The following is a 25,079-nucleotide window of genomic DNA, read 5'->3' as shown; positions in this document are numbered from 1 at the left end:
ATGTCTTAGTGGGGGTCTCTTTGGGTTCCTCTTACATGGGCTTCCTGGATCTGGAAGTCTGGGTTTCACCCCAGAGATTATGTTTTAATCTCTCTGGGTCACAGCCTCATAAAGAGATTTAAAAATTCTCCAGGGGATTGTAATGCCTAATCAAGTTTGAGAACCGCAGCTGTAAATCCACTCAGTCGAAAAGGGCCACTGTCTGAGCAACACCTCCCCATGGCAGAGCCAGCCCAGCTGAGGCTAAGAGTGCCACACTTACCTACAGTACTTGAGAGGAGTCCCCGAGAACTCACTGCCATCAGACTCAGGCTCAGATCGGTTCTCAAAGTCAGAAATTCGGAATACAGACAAGCTGGCGTTCACATAGCCAACCATGCACCTACAAGAGAAAACAGATTCTCTAATTAGGACTCTGATCACCTCTGCATCCAATTCACCAAGGCTCTACCTCCTAGAAATCCCTGCAGTTATAGGTGCCTTACTTGGACCTGCCTTGTCACTGCACTCAAGTTGGAATACACTGAAAAGCCCTGGGTATGTTGAATGAAGAACAAGTCATTCTTTTGTGATAGTCCTTTTTGTGCAGAATCATCATCTAGACCATCACTACCCCAATCAGCGCTTCAGTGAAATGGGCAAAAGCATTGCATGATCAGCATAAGTAAGTCACCACTTCTTTCATTGATGACACACACACATATGCACACATAAGCACATTCCTTCATTAATGATTGTCTATAATTTCTCATAGTGCCCTGAATATAACTAGTATGAATATAACCCCCCTCCCAACTCACATCCCATGCTACAGTCATGCTAGATTATGTTCCTTTCATGTATCATATACTTTCACGCCTCTGCTCATGTTGTTTTTTCTCTTGGGATTCCTTACTCATGTTTTACAGGTGGTAATAGTGTTCACCAACTGAGATGTCACCTCTTTTGTGAAAATGTCCTAATCCCCCCAGTCAGAAGACTCATTCCCTTCTCTCTGTGGTGCAGCTCTATTTACTTCACAATGGCCATATAGCTTATACTAGAATTGGCTGCATACATGTATGTCTTCTCCTTTGGACTATAGCGGTTTTTTTCTTTTTTAGATCAGAAGAGGTGTCATAGATATTTTGGTATCCTCGGACAGTCTCGTGCAGTGTAGGAATCCAGTAAATATTGAATTCAATTTATTTGACTGGAGGAAAATTAAAGTACCAGAGATTCTATCAAGGTCTTGAAGATGGATCAGGAATTAAACTATTGCCTGGACCTCCCAGGGATTATAAGCTTCTTGAGGACATGGCTTTCATTCTGTGTTGGGGAATGGGGGTCAGTCTATTACAATACAAAAAACTTGGGCTTTAGGGTCAAATTGTAGCTCTGCTGCTTTATAGCCATGTGATCTTGGCAAATTATGCAACTCTTTAAGCAACAAAAGTGTCCACCTCATAGGGTCATTGTGGGAATGAAATGAAATGATATATGTACAGCAAGTGATAGAATGCTTAGCCTATAGCAAGATCTTAATAAATGTGAGTGGTAATATTCATTTTATTTCATGCACCTAGCAGGAGGTCAATAAATATTTAATTATTAATTGAAAGAAGAAATCATGGTCTTCAGACTCCCTTCATTAACATGTCTGATGTGATTATCCAAAGTTGCTGAATACCAAACCCAGGTGATAACACAAACATAGTTCTGAGAGCACATGGGTTCTGTGCAAGTGTTGTCTTGCTCAAGACAAGTCACTGGTTTCATCATGGCCTTAAAGGAAATGAACCAAGCAGAAGGACCCATTTGTCAACAGTCACTCATGGGTGAAACAAATGGTCAGTGCCTGTGTAACATGCCCTACTCCCACTGGCAGCAGGCCTCTCCCATCACTCCATAAAAAGGTAATTTGAAATGGTTTCTCCCTCATCTATGAACTGCCTAGAACATGACATGAAAACAGAGTCTTGATGATGATTAGCTGTCACAGAGAGGGAGCCAGTTTTGTGAAATACAGAATAGGGCAGAGTCTTCTCAGGAGCTGAGCTGTGGGAAGGGAAAGGTGCTCTGGAAACTGGCAAAGGCAGGCCCAGCTTTGAAATGGAATAATTACAACCCCTCCTACACTCTTCTCTCACACAGCAGCCCTGAGCCTTACTAAGATTAAAGCTGCTCATGGCTACTCTGTTAAGAAAACTCAACAGAGAGCCTAAATTCGAATGAAATACCCGTCTCACAGGCTGAATACCTTACATTCAAAATAAAAGATAAAAGGGAGACATAGTTGAACTCTTTATTAAGCATATTCATGTAATGTCAGTCATGAATCAAGCTGAAAATGTGCCTTTAGTAGGCATGTACTCCTTCTGGGTGCAAAGCATTACACATGGAACTAGTAAGTCTTCTTTCCATATAATTTCCATAATCAGGGAAGAAGAGGAACTGCTAATACTGAATTTTCTAGGCGTTTATCTAATTCTTTTCACTGTGGTAGAATTTTAGCTTGCCAAAGTCAAACAGTTGAGACCATCATCAATTCAGGGAAATGAGGTTTCCCACACTTCATCGCATAGAGTTCAGCCAGTGGCATCCATGTGTCAACTCAGTGACCTACTGTTACAGCAGGAAGGTCACAGGCAGCAGCAGATCCCATGTCTACTAAGTTTGCTGGCAGGAGGTCTATGTATCCTCACTGTGACACACCCCCAGCTCCAGGTGAGACAGAGGAAAGACGAGGCTACACTGATGATCAGGGAGAAGTGAGAGGGAAGGAGAAAAAAGTATCAGACAAAGGAAGAGTTTCCTGAGAATATAAAATAATGAAGTCAGTTTTCTTAAGGGGTTGGCAGATGGCCTCTAAAGGCATTTCCAAGAAAGAAGATTCAGAAAAATGTCTTATGCAAGGGCAGCGTTGTTTGAATTAGAATGCATATGTTTTCCAAGTAACTTCTGAGAAGACATTTATTTAAATGTGAGAATTCTGGTTTTAAAACCATTCATTACTTATTGCTTTCCATCCTTTACTATGGGGGAAAAGGATGAACTAGTGATCATTATCATCATTTTCAAGGGAGAGAACAGAATCAGAAGTTGACTTTTGAGTCTGTAGATTCCAGATCAAACTCACTGCAGAGTGTCTTTGAATTCTGCTACTAAATTTGCTTTTGAGGTTTTAGGCATTGTGACTCAAATAGCATGGGGATAGGGTTGAAAGGGCAAAAAGGCAAGGGGAAATGAGGTCAGGTTTGTGCATTTAAAGTCAGACATGCTTTGTAGAAAACAAATGACTAATTTATTTATAGGTTAATTTGTAGATAACTTTATAGGTAATTAGGCTAATGAGATAAGCACAGAAGAAAGTGGACTTCTGACTTCTTGCATTGAAAACGTCAGACATTATGAAATAAGAAGAGCAGCCCTCTGTAACCATAAGCTTTATCTTCTGAAATACAACTTTGTAATTGGTTTTGGTACTGATCGATTTAATTGATTTATAGCTTATATAAGTACATTATTTATAGTTCATTAAGATATTTGTAGCTCATTCTGTGAAAATTCGAGCACTGTGTCCTTGATCAAATCTCTAACTCCTTATGGTATCACTATTTTTACAGGAAGATCAGCTTGATTTATACCACTAGATCAGGTATATACCTCACAGTAATTTTCTAAGGCCTGCATATATCCTTAGAGAATGTTCCCAAACTCGAATCCATGGCTACCTGATAACAAAGTAATTAGTTTATTGCATTCATTGAGGGTGAGGGATCAAACTGGTTATTTATGCTTTCTGGGAAAAAAATTTAGTTTGCTGATTGAAATTTTAACTGATTGACAGAACAATTTTATAATATACATCTTCAACTTTACTTCACAATTTCTGTCTCCTGATGTTTGCCCAGAGGTGATTTTAGTTCTCTAAGCTCTTTCTAAAGGGCCCTTGGGAAGATACCCTGAAAGACGAAGTGACTTCATTTTGTAGGCAATGAACAACACTCTGATCACCTGCAGCTGGAAAGACAGAATGTCTTAAGAGGGAAGATGAAAACATTTGAAAAATTCTTGTGTACCTGCTGTGTGGAGACCACTGCCTCAAACCACGGTATTCCTTTCACATAGAGATCTGGCTGGAAAATGAGAATGTCTTCCCCACTGTGCTGCTGAAGAGTAGTCTGCTGAGCAGACGAGTGTTGAGACTGGTGGGAATGCGCAGCCAGGAATAACTGAAGCACGCTGTCATAGGGACAAGGGGCCTGTGAACTGAATGACCCTGGACACAGGAGTGAAATTCTCATCCATGGAGGAGCCAAGGAAACCTGTAAGGTGAGGGAAGCCTGGAATTTTGGAGAAAGGTGATTGGTTTGGTTGGAATACTGTTGATTTAGGGTCAATTTAAATAGAAATATGGCGTTTCCACAGCCGGATTTAATCTAAGTGGGATCTCACTCTGACTGCACATGCTACCTTAAAAGCCTATGACGTCTAAAATTTGACAGTGCTGCTCCTCTGTGAGTTCAGTCATCTCTGAAGCATTTTTAAACTGGAAAAAGAAAAAAAACCTAAAAAGGATAATAGAGTAGCTGGTGGGGCAGAAAATAAGATTCATGAAGAAACATACACAAATGCAACTATTTGAAAATAAGAAAAATGACTAATGGATTAGAAGATAAAAAGTAGATCTACAAATATTGAAGGTAGCAACAGGCTCTTAAGAGAAACATTGTTTAAAAAAAAAAAAAGGCCCAAAGAGCTCAGTAAAACTGAATTAAGGAGCCTATTTAGAGAAATTCTAATCACCATGAACATTGTCTTAAATCTAATAGGCTGTCAAAATTCTAAAGCTTCGATTCATTATCAACTGCACATAAATGTTCCCACTTTATTTTTTGGTTTCCTCCAGAACAAGACAGGTATTACCATACTTGAAGTAGCGGAAGAATGGAAATAACCATTAAGATTTAAACCCCAGGGAGTTGACTGTTAGATGAGTTGGTTAAGCACTTACTGGCAAGGGCCCCGAGGGCTGGGAGGCTCAGGATGAAGGGCACTGTCTGAGTCTAGGCTTTACCTTCGTGTGGGCTCCATCAGTTACTCTGCCTTGTGATTATGGATTTAACCTCTCTCAATCTCTTTCTGCTCTTCAAAGCGAGGCTAATAATGCATATCCCGCTACCCGCGTTGTTTTGAGAATCAAATGCAAAACATACATGCAAGTGGTTTGAACAAAGATAAGCTTTTCTAGGCTGAGTCAAGCAGAGAATGTTCACAACAGTTACAGGTAGAAAGAAATGCATGCGTAGTACAATGTAAGTCATTAAATCTCTCTTGAAATGGGATGGTATGCTCACTTACAGTGGCTAGATAATTCACATTTAATGGCCACGTGGTTAGTGAAGAACTTTGTAGAAGCTTCCTCAAATAGCTGGATTGTGAGCTTTATCTCATTCAGTTATCTATGCCTTAGAGCATTTATGTAGGATGAATAATGAAATTGGACCTAGGTCAGGTGTGTATAAATTTAGCTGACTTGACTTGGTGGCACTGTACTCCTTGGGGGCTGATGGAACTACACTGGCTATAGAGGATGAATTAGTCTGGCTCAGACTAGTAAACTAAGAGGCAGGGCTGCTTGTAAGAATATGCAGGAGCCTAAGTGAGATGACTTCTGGGGAACCAAAAGGACCCTATGATCCCAACACACATTCCACTCTAACCTACAGACATTTAAATCCCACAATTAATTATATTATTTTGACATTAGCCAAACAGGGTTGTTTTATTTTTTCCCGTTAAAGTATGTTGGGACTTTTTATCTTTTTTCCAAGGGTGTAGAAATGAAAGCTAGGGGACATGTTATAATTCTGCCAAGGCTTTAGCTGACCAGAAATACAGAGCCCTGGCTTTGGGAACCATTGAGGTGATGCCACAGTATTGATCTCTCAGAGAGTTAAGTTCACCCAATTTGCCTGTGGTAATATAGACACTGGTCAAGTCCATAGCCAGGAAAGAATCATTCAGTTACTTATTCCACAAATATTTATGGAATACCTTGTGAGTACTTGGCACATGATTGCGCATTTCCCATGTAAAATTTTCAGAGTCTACACATGACACAAGAGGAATCAAATTATGACTATACTTTTATAAACTCATAAAAATGGCATAACTATATATCATGGAACACTTTTTTTGCTACACACATTAGCATACCACACACTTCTGAATTCACGGTGGGCAGGAGGGGGGGAAATGATTATTTGCTTTTCTCACATTGGATTCCACCTAAAACTTGTATGACTTGTATGACTTCCAACCCTTCAATAGATCAGAATGTGTTTTCTTTGGCCAAAAGTGTTATTGTATCATATTTCCACCTCCCCACTACAGGCCTTCCGTCCTGGGCTTGTGTCCCATGTGCTCCAATGCAGAGGCTTCTGTCTGAGTGTCCAACAGCACACAATGGCTAGGAAATGGGGATTTCGTGATGGCTTTATGGCACACTTACTTTTGCCCAGCTTCCCCTTGGCCTGCACAAGGTCCATACTTATAAGCGTACACCAAGCGAGGGATAAAGTCAGATGTGATCGCTATGACAAATGCGTTTGTAATAACAGAGAGAATTCCAATGCCTTCAAGAATTCCATACCAAATTCCTATGCAAAGAGAAGTGTTGAATTAATTCCAGACACAACAGCAGAGGTGTTAACTATAAAAACGACTGGAGTAATGCATTTTCAATAGTCCTTTGCACAGGTCCTTCCACCATCCCAAATACTGATTCTTACAACCAGGAGGAAGAATTTGTACCTTCAAAAACCTTGGCATTGAAGGAGTTTGCATGGAAGTGCCCATGCTCGTGACTTAAAGATCAATCGGGTTCAGATATAAGTAGAGAATTCTGGTCAATGATAAGGCACCAAACACTATCTGATAAGATTGGCACATGCAATGTCAAGATGCCACCAGACTGGGAGCTCCTTGAGGGTCTCTCCAGTTCATCTTTATGGACCAGGTTCCTGATGCACTGACCCAGAGTAGGTGCTCATTGAGTGTGTTTGTTTCATTGGGACGTTCAAAAACCACTGAGTTAAGCATATGCACACCGAATTCTCTTCTACACACACTGGCTGAGCACCTGCCTGCTCTATCCTAAGCACTGGACGCAGAAATGAATAAAAGACAGTCTCTGATCTCTGCCAGCTTTTGAGAGGCTGCACCTGATTCAAGTCAGCATCTCTAGTCAAAAACCAAAGGCCATCTCTGCCTATAGAAAAACTGGATCATACTTCCTGTGACTCAGGCAAACATTTAGGAAAGAGCAAAACAAAGTTAAGCAAATGGGAGATCTACTTTAAAAAGGAAATAGGTGGTAATAAATCAAATTTTTAGCTTCCAAAGTCTTCGGATAGAAACAACCAAATTGAGAATCTATTTAAGCACAAATTCTCTAGCACTGGAAATTATAAATTTCCAAACAGGTAGCTGTACTTGTTATCTAATATTATTTAAAGCTAACAATTATTCTTTTGCAAGAGTTAGTTGAGTCATCTTACATGGAAACCATATGTAAAAATCTAAAGCTGGTAGCTGTTTTATTTTATCTACCAGGTGGTTAATATCTTTTAAAAACACCCCAAATCCAACTTACCTATGTCTTTGGCCCTTGAAGCTAAAGGTCGCCTCCACTGTGTGACAAATTTATAAGCGTCAAGTCGAATTTCAATTATATTATTCAGTAAGGCCAGAAGTGGTGCTAGGGGAAAAGCTGCCACAAAGATAGTTGTAAATCCAAACTGGAGAACTAGGGGAGGAAAAAGGAAAAAGAACAAAGAGTATTGGTTTTGCAGTACTATTTTCAAAAGGGTAATAATCTGAATGTGTCATTGTTTTAACCCATATTTTCCCCCAAAGCACAGGGAACATCTCTTCTGGAAAGACGGCCAGGACACTTGAAAAAGAGGTACTCCCTGAGCCTGGAAGTAGTGGCATCCTAGGAGCAATGATCATACCTAGAGTCCAGAGCTTGTTTTCTAAATACCATTCTCTAATGAAAGGAACCAGGGCTCCTTAGAGAAATGTTTGATTCCAGAGCTATGGCAGGGAAAAGACAAGATTAGTCTGGAATATCTTGTGATGCCAGAAAGTTAGGAAGTGCTTGAGAAATGATGGGGACACATCAATAGGACACAGGACAAACTTGAAGGAGGTCCCAATGGCCAAAGCTGGAAAAATTTGTACCACAAAATAAATAAGGATAGTATTGGATTACAACCCAAAGACTAAGTATCCAAGTCCATAATGAAATAAATACAAGTATAAATATATACTGAAATAATTAAATGGGGGGAAAGGGACAGCTCTTTCTTATGATAGAATTCTAATTAATAAATGTAGAAGGAATGACTAAAAATAGAAAATCACCAGTAGTCAGACACCACAGTAGTAATTGTTGCAGGCAAGAGCCATCAAAGAATGCTAAAATTAGTAGGGAAAATTATATTGAAAAAATGATTTTTATATTCTCAAAGTATCTTCCTACACGTTAGTAATTACAAAGGAAAAAATATCTTTACTATGGAGAAACCTGATAGACATCACCTTAACTGAGTGATCCAAGTTAATATCACCAGTAATAAGACATGTTGACATCATACCCCCAAGATGGTGTACTGAGGAGGCTACAATATCCTTTCTGTGGAATTTTTGCCAAAAATGCATAACCTCAACCTAATCATGAGAAACCATTAGATAAACCCAAATGGACCTTCTACAAAACTAGTAGTCTTAAAATATGTTAAGATCGTGAAAAAGAACTGTCATAGAATGGAGGGAACAAGGAGATGCCACTAAATGCAATGTTGGATGCTGGAATGGGTCATGGACAAGAAAAAAAGACAGTGGAAAACAGGCAATATTCAAATAAGGTAATTAGTTAACAGTACTGTATTAATGTTAATTTTCTGGCTTCAATATATATGTAAGATGTTAATCTTATGAGAAACAAGGTGAAGAGTATTTAGGAACTCTGTACGATGTTTGCAACTTTGCAAAATAAAATTTTTAAAAATGCAGTGCCTGACGCAAAACAACCAGGTGGCATAATTGAAAAAAATTTTTAAGAGCACTTGGCTGAATGAATGACTGCATATTTTCTACTGTTTTTACTTTTAAAACCTTATTTTGGAAAGTAACAACAAAACAATGACTAACACATACACCATTTTCTATGGAGCAGGCACTGTTCTAATTACTTCACCTATTTTAACTCAATTTTCACAACCACTCTATTATGTGGATACTATTATTATGCTTATTTTACAGCTGAGGAAACTGAGGCACAAAGAAGTCAAGTAATTTGCCCAAGACACATCACTAAGAAGCAATTCTAACATGGGTGACATGGTCCCAGAGTCCTGAAGAGTCCATTTACCTCATCTCTGTGATACTGCCACCTCCAGGGTATCCCCCATCTTTGGTTACATTCATACTCAGTGACTATGCTGGTTGGCACTTCACCCATCAATAGATACAGGCATTCCCTTCAGTTTTTCCCTTGGTTCCACTTTTCTCCTGACCTCCCTCTTTCCTTGGGTGAGTCCATCAGCTCTCATGACTTTATCATCTGTCTGATGAGGTTTCCCAATTCTCTCTCTCTCTAGTCTAACCCTGACCCGTTGTCTGCCGCTATGCTACAGAAGCAGCACTTTCCAAACCAATCTCTCAATCTCATCCTTAAACCTGCTCCACCGTTCATGTCCCCCTTCCCCACCTCCCCTCGAGTAGTCTTACATAAAAACCAGCTTTTAGCTATAGCTCAGCCTTGAGAACTAATAGCCTCCAAGTCCCAAAATTAATTACCCTTCAAAAATGTCTCTCATCTGTCCCTCGTCTCCACTGTCCCCAGATCAGACTCTGATTTTCTAACTGGCTTCTCTGCCTCAGGCTTTCTCCTCCTTCCCCCATTGCCCTACTATTAATGTTGGTTAAAGCCCATCACTCATCACCTTCCTACTCAAAATGTTTCAGTCGGTTCTTGTTGCCTGTAGACTAAATCCCAAACTTTTCCCGTGCCATTCAAGGGTCTTCCAAACCTCATGTCCAAACATGCCCCATGACCCAGACAGGTGTCCCAAACAATCCACTGCCCATCCACACTACACTTCTATTTTTATGGGGTCATGTCATGTACTTAGTGTTTCTGTTCATACTCTGGTGAAATTCTATTCTTTCTCCAAGTGTGAGCTCAAATGTGCCCTCCTCTGGGCACACTTAATTAACTACTGCTTCCTCTGTAGCTCCCACAACTCTGCTTATCATCATAGAGCTGATTTTGTCTTAATTTTATGGTTCTTTACCTGTATAGTATCAGGTCTTATGTTTAAGTCTTTGATCCACTTAGAGTTCTTTTTGTGAGTGGTGTAAGATAGGGGTTCAATTTCATTGTTCTGCATATGCAGAATTTTCAACACTATTTGTTGAAGAGACTATCCTTTCCTCATTGGGTATTCTTGGCTCTCTTGTCAACAAGTAGTTGACCACATATGTGGAGGGTTTAATTCTGGGCTCTGTATTCTGTTCTGATGGTCTATATGTCTAATTTTATGCCAGTACTGTATTATTACTCTAGCTTTGTAGTATAGTTTGAAGTCAGTAAGTGTGATACTTTTGGATTTGTTTTTTCTCCTTAAGATTTCCTTGGATATTTGGAGTCTTTTGTGGTTCCATACAAATTTTAGGATTGTTTCTTCTATTTCTATGGTGAATGCCCTTGATATTTTGATAGAGATTGTGTTGAATCTATAGATCAGTTTGGGTAATATGGACATTTTACAATATTCTTCCAATCCATGAACATGAGATGTTTTTCCATTTGTTTGTGTCTTCTTAAGTTTCTTTCAGCAAAGTCTTGTAGTGTTTGTTATACAGATCTTTCACTTCCTTGGTTAAATGTATTCCTAGGTATTTTATTGTTTTTGATGCTATTGTTTATGGGGTAATTTCTTTGTCAGATACTTCATTGTTGGTATACAGAAATGCAGCTGATTTCTGTATGTTGATTTTATATCCTGCAGTTTTATGACATTTGTTGATTACCTCCAACAGTTGAGTCTTTGGGATTTTTGTATGTAAAATCATATCATCGGCAAATAGTGATAATTTTACTTCTCCCTTTCTGATTTGGATGACTTTTATTTCTTTGTCTTACTTAATTACTCTAGCTAGGACTTCCAGTATTATATTGAATAAGAGTGGTGGGAGTGGGCATTTTTGTCTTGTTCCTGATGTTAGAGGAAATGTTTTCAATTTTCTCCATCGAGTATAATGTTAACTGTGAGTTTGTTGTGCGTGGCCTTTACTATGTTAAAGTATGTTTGTTCTATGCCCAATCTGTCAAGGTTTTTTATCATGAAAGGATTTTGAATTTTACAAATGCTTTTCCTGCATTTATTGAGATAATCATGATTTTTATATTCTTTTTTTTTTTTTTTTTTGTTCCTGATGTTAGAGGAAATGTTTTCAATTTTCTCCATCGAGTATAATGTTAACTGTGAGTTTGTTGTGCGTGGCCTTTACTATGTTAAAGTATGTTTGTTCTATGCCCAATCTGTCAAGGTTTTTTATCATGAAAGGATTTTGAATTTTACAAATGCTTTTCCTGCATTTATTGAGATAAATGTTTTTTATTTTTTTTTTTTTTTTTTTTTTTGGTAGTACAAGTTCTTTTAATAATTAGAATCAAAGCCTGTCCTGGAACTCAAGTCCACTTAATTCCAAAACCACTTAAAATTTTAATGGGGGGAGGGACAAGATGTCCCCAAGCAAGAATAAGATGGTGTTTATCAAAACAGCTTTGGACCTACTCAGGGCTTCAACTCCAAACCATAGTTTTGGGGAAAAAAAAAATAAGACAAAATGTGTCATTTCCTAGAAGAGTCTGAAGTGGAGTTGTCAGTTATCTTCTCTTAGCATTAGAGGATTTTTTTTTCTGGTATATATTCTTTTAGTATATTTAATATTCTACATGCACACATACACAGATATCATTATTGCAAAAATAGGAAAATCTATTTTATAATCTTCATCAAATGATCACATTATTGTGATTGCTTATTTAGTTGTCTCTCCTGCCAGGAAGGCAGGAATAATATCTCGCTTACCATCCATCACTGTCCTACTACCTAGCATAATACCTAGCACAAGAAGACAGATACATGATAATGCATACATCTAGGATTTTTAATAAATATGCCAAATTGCCCTTGTGGCAGCTGTACCAATTTTAAAACCCAAAAGCAATTACGAGAAGTTCATTTCCCTTCATTCTTCGCAAAACTTCATCTTATGACTTTTTAAGAATCTTTGCCATTTTGATGGGATTAATTTGTCTCTCATTTTTCTTTCTTTTTTTTCACACACACACACAGTATTTTATTTTACAAGAGATAAATCAACCGACACCAAGCATTGTAAATGGATAACCACAACAAAAGCAACAGTGACTGCAATTACCAAACACAAAGCACACTCATACTATGTCATAATATTGACATTCAGTCCAGTAATCCTCCAATGTAACAGCTCCTTTACTTTGCAGTGAAAATTGATTTGTATATTTTTTGCCTCTGAGTCCTCGTGGGATTTTTTTTTTATTCAAACAGAAAGTCACACAAATTATAATCATCCTCATCAGTTCACTCAGTCCCGTGTAATTAATTTTTTTTCATCTTAAACTTCTGTTAGCACGTTTATGAATTCATCAGTTTTCCAATAGAGTTCTGAAAATGCTTATTCATTCAGCTCAGCAGTATAGTCAGTTACCAGAAACCTGTACTTGTCAGAGTCTTTTCCATGAATTCCTTGAAGATGAAACCCTCTTACAGGAACATTTTTGTGAAAGCATCAGAGTACACCCAGAACTGTGTGTAAATGACAAAAGACTTAAAAATGACCACGGTTAAAGATTTGATGAAAGTTCATAATAATGCAATTGACAAGGAAATTTTAGTTATTTCTGAGATATACATTTTAAAGTAATAACTAGACTTATAACATTATACCAGAACATATAAGATTTTTAGAAATTTCATGTAATACCTGAAACATTTATATTAATATATTTCCATACAAATTACCCAAAGAAAGTTTAGTATTAGTTGTTTTTTGTTTGTTCGTTTGTTTTTTAATACTGCAGGTTCTTATTAGTCATCAGTTTTATACACAGTGTATACATGTCAATCCCAATCGCCCAATTCAGCACACCACCAATCCCCACCCCACTGCAGTTTTCCCCCCTTGGTGTCCATATGTTTGTTCTCTACATCTGTGTCTCAATTTCTGCCTTGCAAACTGGTTCATCTGTACCATTTTTCTAGGTTCCACTTACATGTGTTAATATATGATATTTGTTTTTCTCTTTCTGACTTACTTCACTCTGTATGACAGTCTCTAGATCCATACATGTCTCAACAAATGACTCAGCTTCATTCCTTTTTATGGCTGAGTAATATTCCATTGTATATATGTACCACATCACCTTTATCTAGTCATCTGTCGATGGGCATTTAGGTTGCTTCCATGACCTGGCTATTGTAAATAGTGCTGCAATGAACATTGGGGTGCATGTGTCTTTTTGAATTATGGTTTTCTCTGGGTATATGCCCAGTAGTGGGATTGCTGGATCATATGGTAATTCTATTTTTAGTTTTTTAAGGAACCTCCCTACTGTTCTACATAGTGGCTGTATCAATTTACATTCCCACTAACAGTGCAAGAGGGTTCCCTTTTCTCTACACCCTCTCCAGCATTTGTTGTTTGTAGATTTTCTGATGATGCCCATTCTAACTGGTGGGAGGTGATATCTCATTGTAGTTTTGATTTGCATTTCTCTAATAATTAGTGATGTGAGCAGCTTTTCATGTGCTTCTTGGCCATCTGTATGTCTTCTCTGGAGAAATATCTATTTAGGTCTTCTGCCCATTTTTGGATTGGGTTGTTTGTTTCTTTAATATTGAGATGAATGATCTGTTTATATACTTGGGAGATTAATCCTTTGTTGATTCGTTTGCAAATACTTTCTCCCATTCTGAGGGTTGTCTTTTCGTCTTGTTTATGGTTTCCCTTGCTGTGCAAAAGCTCTGGAGATTCATTAGGTCCCATTTGTTTATTTTTGTTTTTATTTCCATTACTCTAAGAGGTGGATCAGAAAAGATCTTGCTGTGATTTATGTCAAAGTGAGTTTTTCCTACGTTTTCCTCTAACAGTTTTATAGTGTCTGGTCTTACATTTAGGTCTCAAATCCATTTTGAGGTTTTTTTTGTGTATGGTGTTAGGGAGTGTTCTAATTTCATTCTTTTACATGTAGCTGTCCAGTTTTCACAGCACCACTTATTGAAGAGGCTGTCTTTTCTCCATTGTATATCCTTACCTCCTTTGTCATAGATTAGTTGACCATAGGTGCGTGGGTTTATCTCTGGGCTTTCTATCTTGTTCCATTGATCTATGTTTCTGTTTTTGTGCCAGTACCATATTGTCTTGATTACTGCAGCTTTGTAGTATAGTCTGAAGTCTGGGAGCCTGATTCCTCCAGCTCCGTTTTTTTCCCTCAAGACTGCTTTGGCTATTCGGGGTCTTTTGTGTCTCCATACAAATTTTAAGATGATTGGTTCTAGTTCCGTAAAACATGCCATTGGTAATTTGACAGGGATTACATTGAATCTGTAGGTTGCTTTGGGTAGTATAGTCATTTTCACAATATTGATTCTTCCAATCCAACAACATGGTATATCTCTCCATCTGTTTGTATCATCTTTAATTTCTTTCATCCGTGTCTTATAGTTTTCTGCATACAGGTCTTTTGTCTCCCTCGGTAGGTTTATTCCAAGGTATTTTATTCTTTTTGTTGCAGTGGTAAATGGGAGTATTTCTGTAATTTCTCTTTCAGATTTTTCATCATTAGTGTATAGGAATGCAAGAGATTTCTGTGCATTAATTTTCTATCCTTTAACTTTGCCAAATTTATTGATTAGCTCCAGTAGTTTTCTGGTGGCATTTTTAGGATTCTCTATGTATAGTATCCTGTCATCTGCAAACAGTGACAGTGTTACTTCTTCTTTTCCAATTTGTATTCCTTTTATTTCTTTTTCTTCTCTGATCGCCATGGCTAGGACTTCCAAAGCTATGTTGAATAATAGTGGTGATAGTGGACATCCTTGTCTCGTTCCTGACCTTAGAGGAAATGCTTTCAGTTTTTCACCATTAAGAATGATGTTTGCCGTGGGTTTGTTGTATATGGCCTTTATTGTGTTGAGGTAGGTTCCCTCTGTGCCTACTTTGTGGAGAGTTTTTATCATAAATGGGTGTTGAATTTTGTCAAAAGCTTTTTCTGCATCTATTGAGATGATCATATGGTTTTTATTCTTCAATTTGTTAATATGGTGTATCCCATTGACTGATTTGTGTATATTGAAGAATCCTTGCATCCCTGGGATAAATCCCACTTGATCATGGTGTATGATCCTTTTAATGTGTTGTTGGATTCTCTTTGCCAGTATTTTGTTGAGGATTTTTGCGTCTATACTCATCAGTGATATTGGTCTGTAATTTTCTTTTTTTTGTAGTACTTTTGTCTGGTTTTGGTATCAGGGTGATGGTGGCCTCAGAATGAGTTTGGGAGTGTGCCTTCCTCTGTAATGTTTTGGAAGAGTTTGAGAAGGATGGGTGTTAGCTCTTCTCTGAATGTTTGATAGAATTCACCTGTGAAGCCATCTGGTCCTGGACTTTTGTTTGTTGGAAGATTTTTAATCAGTTTCAATTTCTACTTGTGGGCTTCTCTGGTGGCGCAGTGGTTGAGAGTCCGCCTGCCGATGCAGGGAACACGGGTTCGTGCCCCGGTCCGGGAAGATCCCACATGCCGCGGAGCAGCTGGGCCCGTGAGCCGTGGCCGCTGAGCCTGCGCATCCGGAGCCTGTGCTCCGCAACGGGAGAGGCCACAACAGTGAGAGGCCTGCGTACTGCAAAAAAATAAAAAAAATAAAAAAAATTTCTACTTGTGATGGGTCTGTTCATATTTTCTGTTTCTTCCTGGTTCAGTCTTGGAAGGTTAATACCTTTCTAAGAATCTGTCCATTTCTTCCAGGTTGTCCATTTTATTGGCATAGAGTTGCTTGTAGTAGTCTCTTAGGATGCTTTGCATTTCTGTGGTGTCTGTTGTTCTCCATTTTCATTTCTAATTTTATTGATTTGAGTCCTCGCCTTCTTTTTCTTGATGAGTCTGGCTAATGGTTTATCAATTTTGTTTATCTTCGCAAAGAACCAGCTTGTAGTTTTATTGGTCTTTGCTATTGTTTTCTTTGTTTCTATTTCATTTATTTCTGCTCTGATCTTTATGATTTCTTTCCTTCTGCTAACTTTGGGTTTTGTTTGTTCTTTCTCTAGTTCCTGTAGGTGTAAGGTTAGATTGTTTACTTGAGATTTTTCTTGTTTCTTGAGGTAGGCTTGTATAGCTATAAACTTCCCTCTTAGAACTGCTTTTGCTGCGTCCCATAGGTTTGGGATCATCGTCTTTTCATTGTCATTTGTCTCTAGGTATTTTTTGATTTCCTCTTTGATTTCTTCAGTGATCTCTTGGTTATTTAGTAATGTATTGTTTCGCCTCCATGTGTTTGTGTTTTATATGTTTTTCTCCCTGTAATTCATTTCTAATCTCATAGCATTGTGGTCAGAAAAGATACTTGATATGATTTCACTTTTCTTAAATTTACTGAGGCTTGATTTTTGACCCAAGATGTGATCTATCCTGGAGGATATTCCATGCGCAATTGAGAAGAAAGTGTAATCTTCTGTTTTTGGATGGAATGTCCTATAAATATCAATTAAATCTATCTGGTCTCTTGTGTCATTGAAAGCTTCTGTTTCCTTATTTATTTTCATTTTGGATGCTCTGTCCATTGGTGTAAGTGAGGTGTTAAAGTCCCCCACTATTATTGTGTTACTGTTGATTTCCTCCTTCATAGCTGTTAGCAGTTGCCTTATGTATTGAGGTGCTCCTATGTTGGGTGCATATATATTTATAATTGTTATATCTTCTTCTTGGATTGATCCCTTGATCATTATGTAGTGTCCTTCCTTGTCTCTTGTAACATTCTTTATTTTAAAGTCTATTTTATCTGATATGAGAATTGCTACTCCAGCTTTCTTTTGATTTCCATTTGCATGGAATATCTTTTTCCATCCCCTCACTTTCAGTCTGTATGTGTCCCTAGGTCTGAAGTGGGTCTCTTGTAGACAGCCTATATATGGGTCTTGTTTTTGTATCCATTCAGCCAGTCTGTGTCTTTTGGTTGGAACATTTAATCCATTCACGTTTAAGGTAATTATCGATATGTATGTTCCTATTACCATTTTCTTAATTGTTATGGGTTTGTTTGTGTAGGTCCTTTTCTTCTCTTGTGTTTCCCACTTAGAGAAGTTCCTTTAGCATTTGTTGTAGAGCTGGTTTGGTGGTGCTGAATTCTCTTAGCTTTTGCTTGTCTGTAAAGCTTTTGATTTCTCCATCAAATCTGAATGAGATCCTTGCTGGGTAGAGTAATCTTTGTTGTAGGGTCCTCCCTTTCATCACTTTAAGTATATCATGCCAGTCCCTTCTGTCTTGTGGAGTTTCTGCTGAGAAATCAGCTGTTAACCTTATGGGAGTTCCCTTGTATGTTATTTCCTTTTTTTACCTTGCTGCTTTCAATAATTTTTCTTTAATTTTTGCCAATTTGATTCCTATGTGTCTCGGCGTGTTTCTCCTTGGGTTTATCCTGTATGGGACTCGCTGTGCTTCCTGGACTTGGGTGGCTATTTCCTTTTCCATTTTAGGGAAGTTTTGACTATAATGTCTTCAAATATTTTCTCTGGTCCTTTCTCTCTCTCTTCTCCCTCTGGGACCCCTATAATGTGAATGTTGTTGCATTTAATGTTGTCCCGGAGGTCTCTTAGGCTGTCTTCATTTCTTTTCATTCTTTTTTCTTTATTCTGTTCTGCAGCAGTGAACTCCACCATTTTGTCTTGCAGGTCACTTATCCGTTCTTCTGCCTCAGTTATTCTGCTCTTGATTCCTTGTAGTGTAGTTTTCATTTCAGTTATTGTATTGTTCACCTCTGTTTGTTCTTTAATTCTTCTAAGTCTTTGTTGAACATTTCTTGCATCTTCTCAGTTTTTGCCTCCATTCTTTTTCGAGGTCCTGGATCATCTTCTCTATCATTATTCTGAATTCTTTTTCTGGAAGGTTGCCTATCTCCACTTCATTTAGTTGTTTTTCTGGGGTTTTATCTTGTTCCTTCATCTGGTACATAGCCCTCTGCCTTTTCATCTTCACTGTCTTTCTGTGAATGTGGTTTTTGTTTCACAGGCTGCAGGATTGTAGTTCTTCTTGCTTCTGCTGTCTGCCCTCTGGTGGATGAGGCTATCTAAGAGGCTTGATGGAAGGGACTGGTGGTGGGTAGAACTGACTGTTGTTCTGGTGGGCAGCTCTCAGTAAAACTTTAATCCACTTGACTGTTGATGGGTGGGGCGGGGTTCCCTCCCTGTCGGTTGTTTGGCCCGAGGCAACCCAACACTGGAGCCTACCTGGGCTCTTTGGTGGGGCTAATGACAGACTCTGGGAGAGCTCACGCCAAGGAGTACTTCCCAGAACTTTTGCTGCCAGTGTCCTTGTCCCCACATTGAGCCACAGCCCCCTCCCCCCCGCCTCTGCAGGAGACCCTCCAACACTAGCAGGTAGGTCTGTTTCAGTCTCCCCTGGGGTCACTGCTCCTTCCCCTGGGTCCTGATGTACACACTACTTTGTGTATGCTCTCCAAGAGTGGATTCTCTGTTTCTCCCAGTCCTGTCGAAGTCCTGCAATCAATTCCTACTAGGCTTCAAAGTCTGATTCTCTAGGAATTCCTCCTCCTGTTGCTGGAGCCCCAGGTTGGGAAGCCTGACATGGGGGCTCAGAACCTTCACTCCAGTGGGTGGACTTCAGGTGTTCTCCAGTCTGTGAGTCACCCACTCACCAGTTATGGGATTTGATTTTACTGTGATTGCACCCCTCCTGCTGTCTCATTGTGGCTTCTCCTTTGTCTTTGGATGTGGGGTATCTTTTCTGGTGAGTTCCAGTGTCTTCCTGTTGATGAATGTCCAGCAGCTAGTTGTGATTCTGTTGTTCTCGCAAGAGGGAGTGAGAGCACATCCTTCTACTCTGCCATCTTGGTTCCTTCTATATTCTATTCTATTAATGTGATATATTACATTTAAAAATTTGTGTATGTTGAACCAATTTTGCATTCCAGGGATAAATCCCATTTGGTTGTAGTGTACAGTTGTTTTAATGTGTTCTTGAATTTAGTTTGCTAATATTTTCAGAATTTTTGCATCTATATTCATCAGGGATATTGGTCCAAAGTTATCTTTTCTTATAGTATCCTTATCTGGTTTTGGTACTAGGGTAATGTTGGCTTTGCAGAATGAGTTTGGAAGTGTTCCCTCCTCTTCAGTTTTTTTAAGCATTTGAGAAGGATTGGTATTGATTTTTCTTTAATTGTTAGAAAATTCACCAGTGAAGCTGTCTGGTTCTAGGGTTTTCTGTGTTGGGAGGCTTTTGATTACTGATTCAACCTCTTTCCTCATTATTGGTCTTTTCAGATTTTCTATTTCTTGCTGATTCAGTCTTGGTAGGTTGTGTGTTTCTAGAAATTTATCCATTTCTAGGTTATCTAATTTGTTGGCATATAATTGTTCATAGCTTCTTATCCTATTTATTTCTGTAGTATCAGTTGTAATGTCTCCTCTTCCATTTCTAATTTTGAGGTCTCTCTTTTTTCTTAGTCTAGTTAAAGTTTTGTCAATTATGTTTAGCTTTTCAAAAACCCCAGCTCTTGGTTTCATTGATCTTCTCTGTTGTTTTTCTGGTCTCTATTTCATTTATTTCCACTTTGATCTTTATTATTTCCTTCCTTCTGCTAACTTTGGGCTTAAATTGTTCTTCTTTTTCTAGTTCCTTGAGGTGTAAAGTCAGAGTGTTTGAGATCTGTCTAATTTCTTAATATATGCGTTAATTTATATAAACTTTCCTCTCAGAACTGTTTCTGCTGCATTCCATAAGTTTTGATATGTTGTGTTTCCATTTTCATTTGTTTTGAGATAATTTTTAATTTCCCTTTTGATTTCTTCTTTGATCTGTCAGTTGTTCAGAAATGTGTTTAGTTTCCACGTTTTTATGTTTTACAGCTTTCTTCTTGTGGTAGATTTCTAGTTTCATACCACTGTGGTCAGAAAAGATAGTATGATTTCAATCATCTTATATTTGCTGAGTTACTTTGTATCCTATCATATGATCTATCCTAGAGAATGTTCTATGTGCATTTGAGAAGAATGTGTATTCTGTTGCTATTGGATGGAATGTTCTCTATATGTCTGTTTAGTCCATTTGGTTTAAAGTACGCCTCAATTCCAATGTTTGCTTATTAATTTTCTCTGTGGATTATTTGCCACTCACAGTGGGACACTGAAGTCCCCTACTATTATTGTATTGTCTGTTTCTCCTTGAGATCTGTTAATATAGTTGACCTTTGAACAACATGGAGGTTAGGGCCCTAACCATCTGCACAGTATCCACATATAACTTTACAGCTGGCCCTTTATTTACATGGCTCCACATCCATAGATTCAGTCAACCACAGATTATGTTGTACTGCAGTATGTATTTATTGAAAAAAATCCGCATGTAAGTGAATTTGTGCACTTTGAACCTGTTGTTCAAGGGTCAACTGCTTTTGCCTAATATATTTAAGAGTCAACTGTATTTGCTTAATATATTTAAGTGCTCCGACATTGGGGGCAAATATATTTATGACTGTTATATCTTCTTGGTGTATTGACCTCATTTATTATTATATAATGAACTTATTTGTCTCTTCTTTCTTACTGTTTTTGGCTTGAAGCCTATTTTGTCTGATATAAGTATGGGTACCTCCCCTTTCTTTTGGTTTCCACTTACCTGAAATATCTTTTTCCATTCCTTGACTTTGAGCTTATGTTTGTCTTTAGATCTGAAATGTGTCTATGAAAGGCAGCATATAGTTGGGTCTGTTTTCAAAATTTTATTTTATTGAAGTATAACTGGTCTACGGTTTGTGTTAATTTTTGTGTACAGCAAAGTGATTCAGTTATACATATATACACATTCTTTTTCATATTCTTTTCCATTATGGTTTATCTCAGGATATTGAATATAGTTCCCTGTGCTATACAGTAGGACCCTGTTGTTTATCCATTCTATATATAATAGTTTGCATCTGCTAATCCCAAACTCCCAATCCATCCCTCCCCCAACCCCATACCCCTTGGCAACCACAAGTCTGTTTCTGTTTTGTAGATAAGTTCATTTGCGTCATATTTTGGATTCCACATATAAATGATATCATATGGTATTTGTCTTTCTCTTTCTGTCTTACTTCAGTTAGTATGATAATCTCTAGGTCCATCTGTGTTGCTGAAAATGGTATTATTTCATTTTTTTATGGCTGAGTAGTATTTCATTGTATGTATGTACCACATCTTCTTTATCCAGGCATCTGTCAGCAGACATTTAGGTTGTTTCCATGTCTTGGATATTATGGATAGTGCTGCTATGAACATAGGGGTGCATGTATCTTTTTGAGTTGTAATTTTGTCCCATTATATGCCCAGGAGTGGGATTGCTGGATCATATGGCAACTCTGGTTTTTTGAGAAACTTCCATATTGTCTTCCATAGTGGCTGCACCGATTTACATTCCCACCAACAGAAGGAGGGTTCCTTTTTCTCCACACCCTCTCCAACATTTATTATTTGTAGACTTTTTGATGATGGCCATTCTGACCAGTGTGAGGTGGTACCTCATAGTAGTTTTGATTTGCATTCTCTAATAATTAGCGACATTGAGCATCTTTTCATGTGCCTCTTGGCCATCTGTATGTCCTTTTTGGAGAAATGTCTATTTAGGTCTTCTGCCCATTTTTCGATTGGGTTATTGTTTCTTTGTTATTGAGTCGTACAAGCTGTTTGTATATTTTGGAAATTAAGCCCTTGTCGGTCACATCATTTGCAAATATTTTCTCCCAGTCCGTATGTAGGTTGTCTTTTTGTTTTGTTTATGGTTTCCTTTGCTGTGGAAAAGCTTATAAGTTTGAATAGGTCCCATTTGTGTATTTTTGCTATTTCTATTGCCTTGGGAGACTGAGTTGGGTCTTGTTTTTTTAATTCATCCAGCCACTCTGTGCCTTTGTATTGGTGAGTTCAATCCATTTACATTTACATTTAGAGTGATTATTGATATGTAATGACTTACTACTGCCATCTTATCTTTTGCCTTCTGGTTGTTTTATATTTTTATTGTTCCTTTTCCCCTGTGTTTCTGCCTCCCTGTGTAAGTAAGTTGGTGGTTTTCCATGGTGATACGCTCAGTCTATCCCTTTTGTATGTTTGTTGAATCAACTCTAGACTTTTGCTTTGAGGTTACTAATAAGCTTACATACATCTCATAGGTAAAATAGTCCATTTTATGCTGATAGCAACTTATCTTCATTTGCCTACAAAGGCTCCATCCTTTTACATTTTTGATGTCACAATTTACCTCTTTCTATGCCGTGCATTTGTTAACAGATTATAGTAGCTATAGTTATTTTTAATGATCTTTTCCTTTAACCTTTATAGTATAGTTAAGTAGTTAATATACCATTCTAATACAGAGTTAGCATTTTGTGATTGTTTATTTTTCACCTTTATCATTGTTGTATATTTTCATATGCTTTTATGTCACTGATTAGTGTCTTTTCATCTCAGCTTGAAGGACTTCTTTCAACATTTCTTGCAAGGCAAGTCTAATGGTGGTGAACTCCCTTAGCTTTTGTTTGGGAAAGCCTTTATTTCTCCTTCATAGCTGAAGGATAACTTTGCTGGATAAAGTATTCTTGGCTGTCAGTTTTTATCTTTCAGCACTTTGAATATGTCATTCTACTCTCTCCTGGACTGTAGAATTTCTGCTGAGAAATTCACTGACAGACTAATGTTAGTTTTTTTCCCCTAGCTGCCTTTAATGTTCATTATAATGTGTGATGGTTTCATTAATGTGCTTGGAGAAGGTCTTTTTGCATTGAGGTAATAGGGTGTCCTGGTAGCTTTGTGGACTTGTATGTCCCATTTCTTCTCCAGGTTTGAGAAGTTCCCAGTTAATATTTTTTAAATGAACTCTCTGCCTCTTCTCTCTCTTTTTCTTCTGGCACACCAATTCTTCTTAGATTTGTCTTTCTGATGGAATCTAATAGTTCTCATAGGGTTTCTTCATTTTTTAAAAATCTAATTTCTCTGTCTTCTTCTGACTGAATAATTTGTATATTCCTATACTCCAAGTCACTTATTCTTTCTTCCATCTGGTCTGTCTTATTACCTGTGACCTCTGTTGCATTCTTCATCTCATTCAATGAATTCTTCAGCTCCAGAATTTGTTTGGTCTCTTTTACAATTTCAATCTCTTTGGTAAAGAACTCCTTCTGTTCATTAATTTTATTCCTGAGTTCACTGAATTCCCTTCCTGTGTTTTCTTGTAGCTCAATGAATTTCTTCATAACATCTATTTTGAATTCTTTATCACTTCGAGTGCAACATTATTTTCTTTACGAAACACTGTATTTCCTTGATTTTTCAGCGTTTGACCATATGCACTTCTGCTTTCACATTTGAAGTAACAGACACCTTCCCCAGTTAAGAATTTATACTTACTTTGCTTCTTTCAATAGGTTATAAGCCTAGTACCTTTTATCGTATGCCAGACACATAGAAGCTCTCGATCAAGGGTCAGCAAACTACAGCCTGAAGGTCAAATCTGAATAGCTCTCTGCTTTGTTTCTGTTCTTTTTTTTAAACCCACCTGTGAGCTAAGGATGGTTTTTACATTTTAAGTAGTTATATAAATACTTATACAACCATTTAAAATATAATAGCCTCAATCTTGCCTCTTGGCCTCCCAAAGCCTAAAGTATTTACTGCTAGCCCTTTAAGAACAAGTTATTAATCTCTGCTCTCAGTGTTCTTTTCCAGCAGAAAAGGTTCCTCATGTTGTGCTTAGGCAGCTAAAGAAAGAGAGGATCACTTCAATGTGGTCACGAGTTAAGCCAGGCTGGTAATGGGGTACAGTAAATTTGTAAAGCTCAGTCCACCTCTCTGGCTGTGACTGAGAACGTGGTGGGCCTTTATCGTGGCCCTGAAAGACCACCAAGAGGCTCAGTTCTGTCCTTGGGGAGGTTTTTACAGTTAGTTCCTTAGCCTCTTGCCCATCACATCTTCAAAATATTACATTATTAGAGATGAAGAATGGCTTTAAATAAGATAAAATTTCAACGCAACAGTATGCAAGCTAGAATAATCCTAAATTGTTTGCACATAACAACACAGTTTCAAAATATATAAAGTAAAAGTTGACAGAACTAGAAGGAGCATAAAATTTCCAGGTTGACTGTGCACTTAACACCCTTTTCTTAGTAACTAATAGATAAAATAGACAAAGTTTAATAGGACATATAAGATTTGATCAACACAATTAAACAACCTTGCCAATTGATAGACAACATTATACTCAACAACTGCAGAACACACTTGAAGCACTTATCTAGTAAATATGCAGGGCATAAAGCACATCTCAACATATATTAATAGCCTAAAATAACACAGAGTATCCTTTGACCACAGTAGAATTAGAAGAAAAAAGTTTGACGCTGGTTGGAGACAAGATGGTGGAGTAGAAGAACTTGAGCTTGCCTCCTATCATGAAACCACCAAAATCACAACTAACTGCTGAACAACCATCGACAAAAAAGACTGGAACCTATGAAAAAAGATTCTACATCTGAAGACAAAGAAGCCACAACAAGACGGTAGGAGGGGTGCATTCATGATACAATCAAAGTCCATACTCACCAGGTGAGTGACCCACAAACTGGAAAATAATTATATCACAGAGGTTCTCCCACAGGAGTAAGAGTTATAAGCCCCGAGTCAGGCTCCCCAGTCTGGGGGTCTGGCATCAGGAG

At 38.0% G+C, this 25,079-nt stretch overlaps 1 protein-coding gene across 4 annotated transcripts in view; it reads right to left on the bottom strand.

Moving 5' to 3' along the window:
- ANO4 (anoctamin 4) overlaps nucleotides 1–25,079 on the bottom strand; it is a 448,962-nt gene that overhangs the window by 24,251 nt on the left and 399,632 nt on the right. For all 4 annotated transcript variants that reach the window (XM_007465342.1, XM_007465339.1, XM_007465341.1 and 1 more), the window contains 3 exons: nucleotides 7,640–7,792; nucleotides 6,497–6,644; nucleotides 263–382 (listed from right to left, as the gene is read on the bottom strand). In XM_007465342.1, coding sequence (XP_007465404.1) covers nucleotides 263–382; nucleotides 6,497–6,644; nucleotides 7,640–7,792 — 421 coding nt within the window. The remainder of the gene's footprint in view (nucleotides 1–262; nucleotides 383–6,496; nucleotides 6,645–7,639; nucleotides 7,793–25,079) is intronic.

The sequence above is a fragment of the Lipotes vexillifer genome, unplaced genomic scaffold (assembly GCF_000442215.2).
Source record: "Lipotes vexillifer unplaced genomic scaffold, Lipotes_vexillifer_v1.1 scaffold141, whole genome shotgun sequence".
In the NCBI taxonomy this organism is placed as follows: Eukaryota; Metazoa; Chordata; class Mammalia; order Artiodactyla; family Lipotidae; genus Lipotes; species Lipotes vexillifer.
The sequence above is the reverse complement of the archived record's forward strand: the minus strand, read 5'-3'. Positions and strand labels throughout refer to the sequence as shown.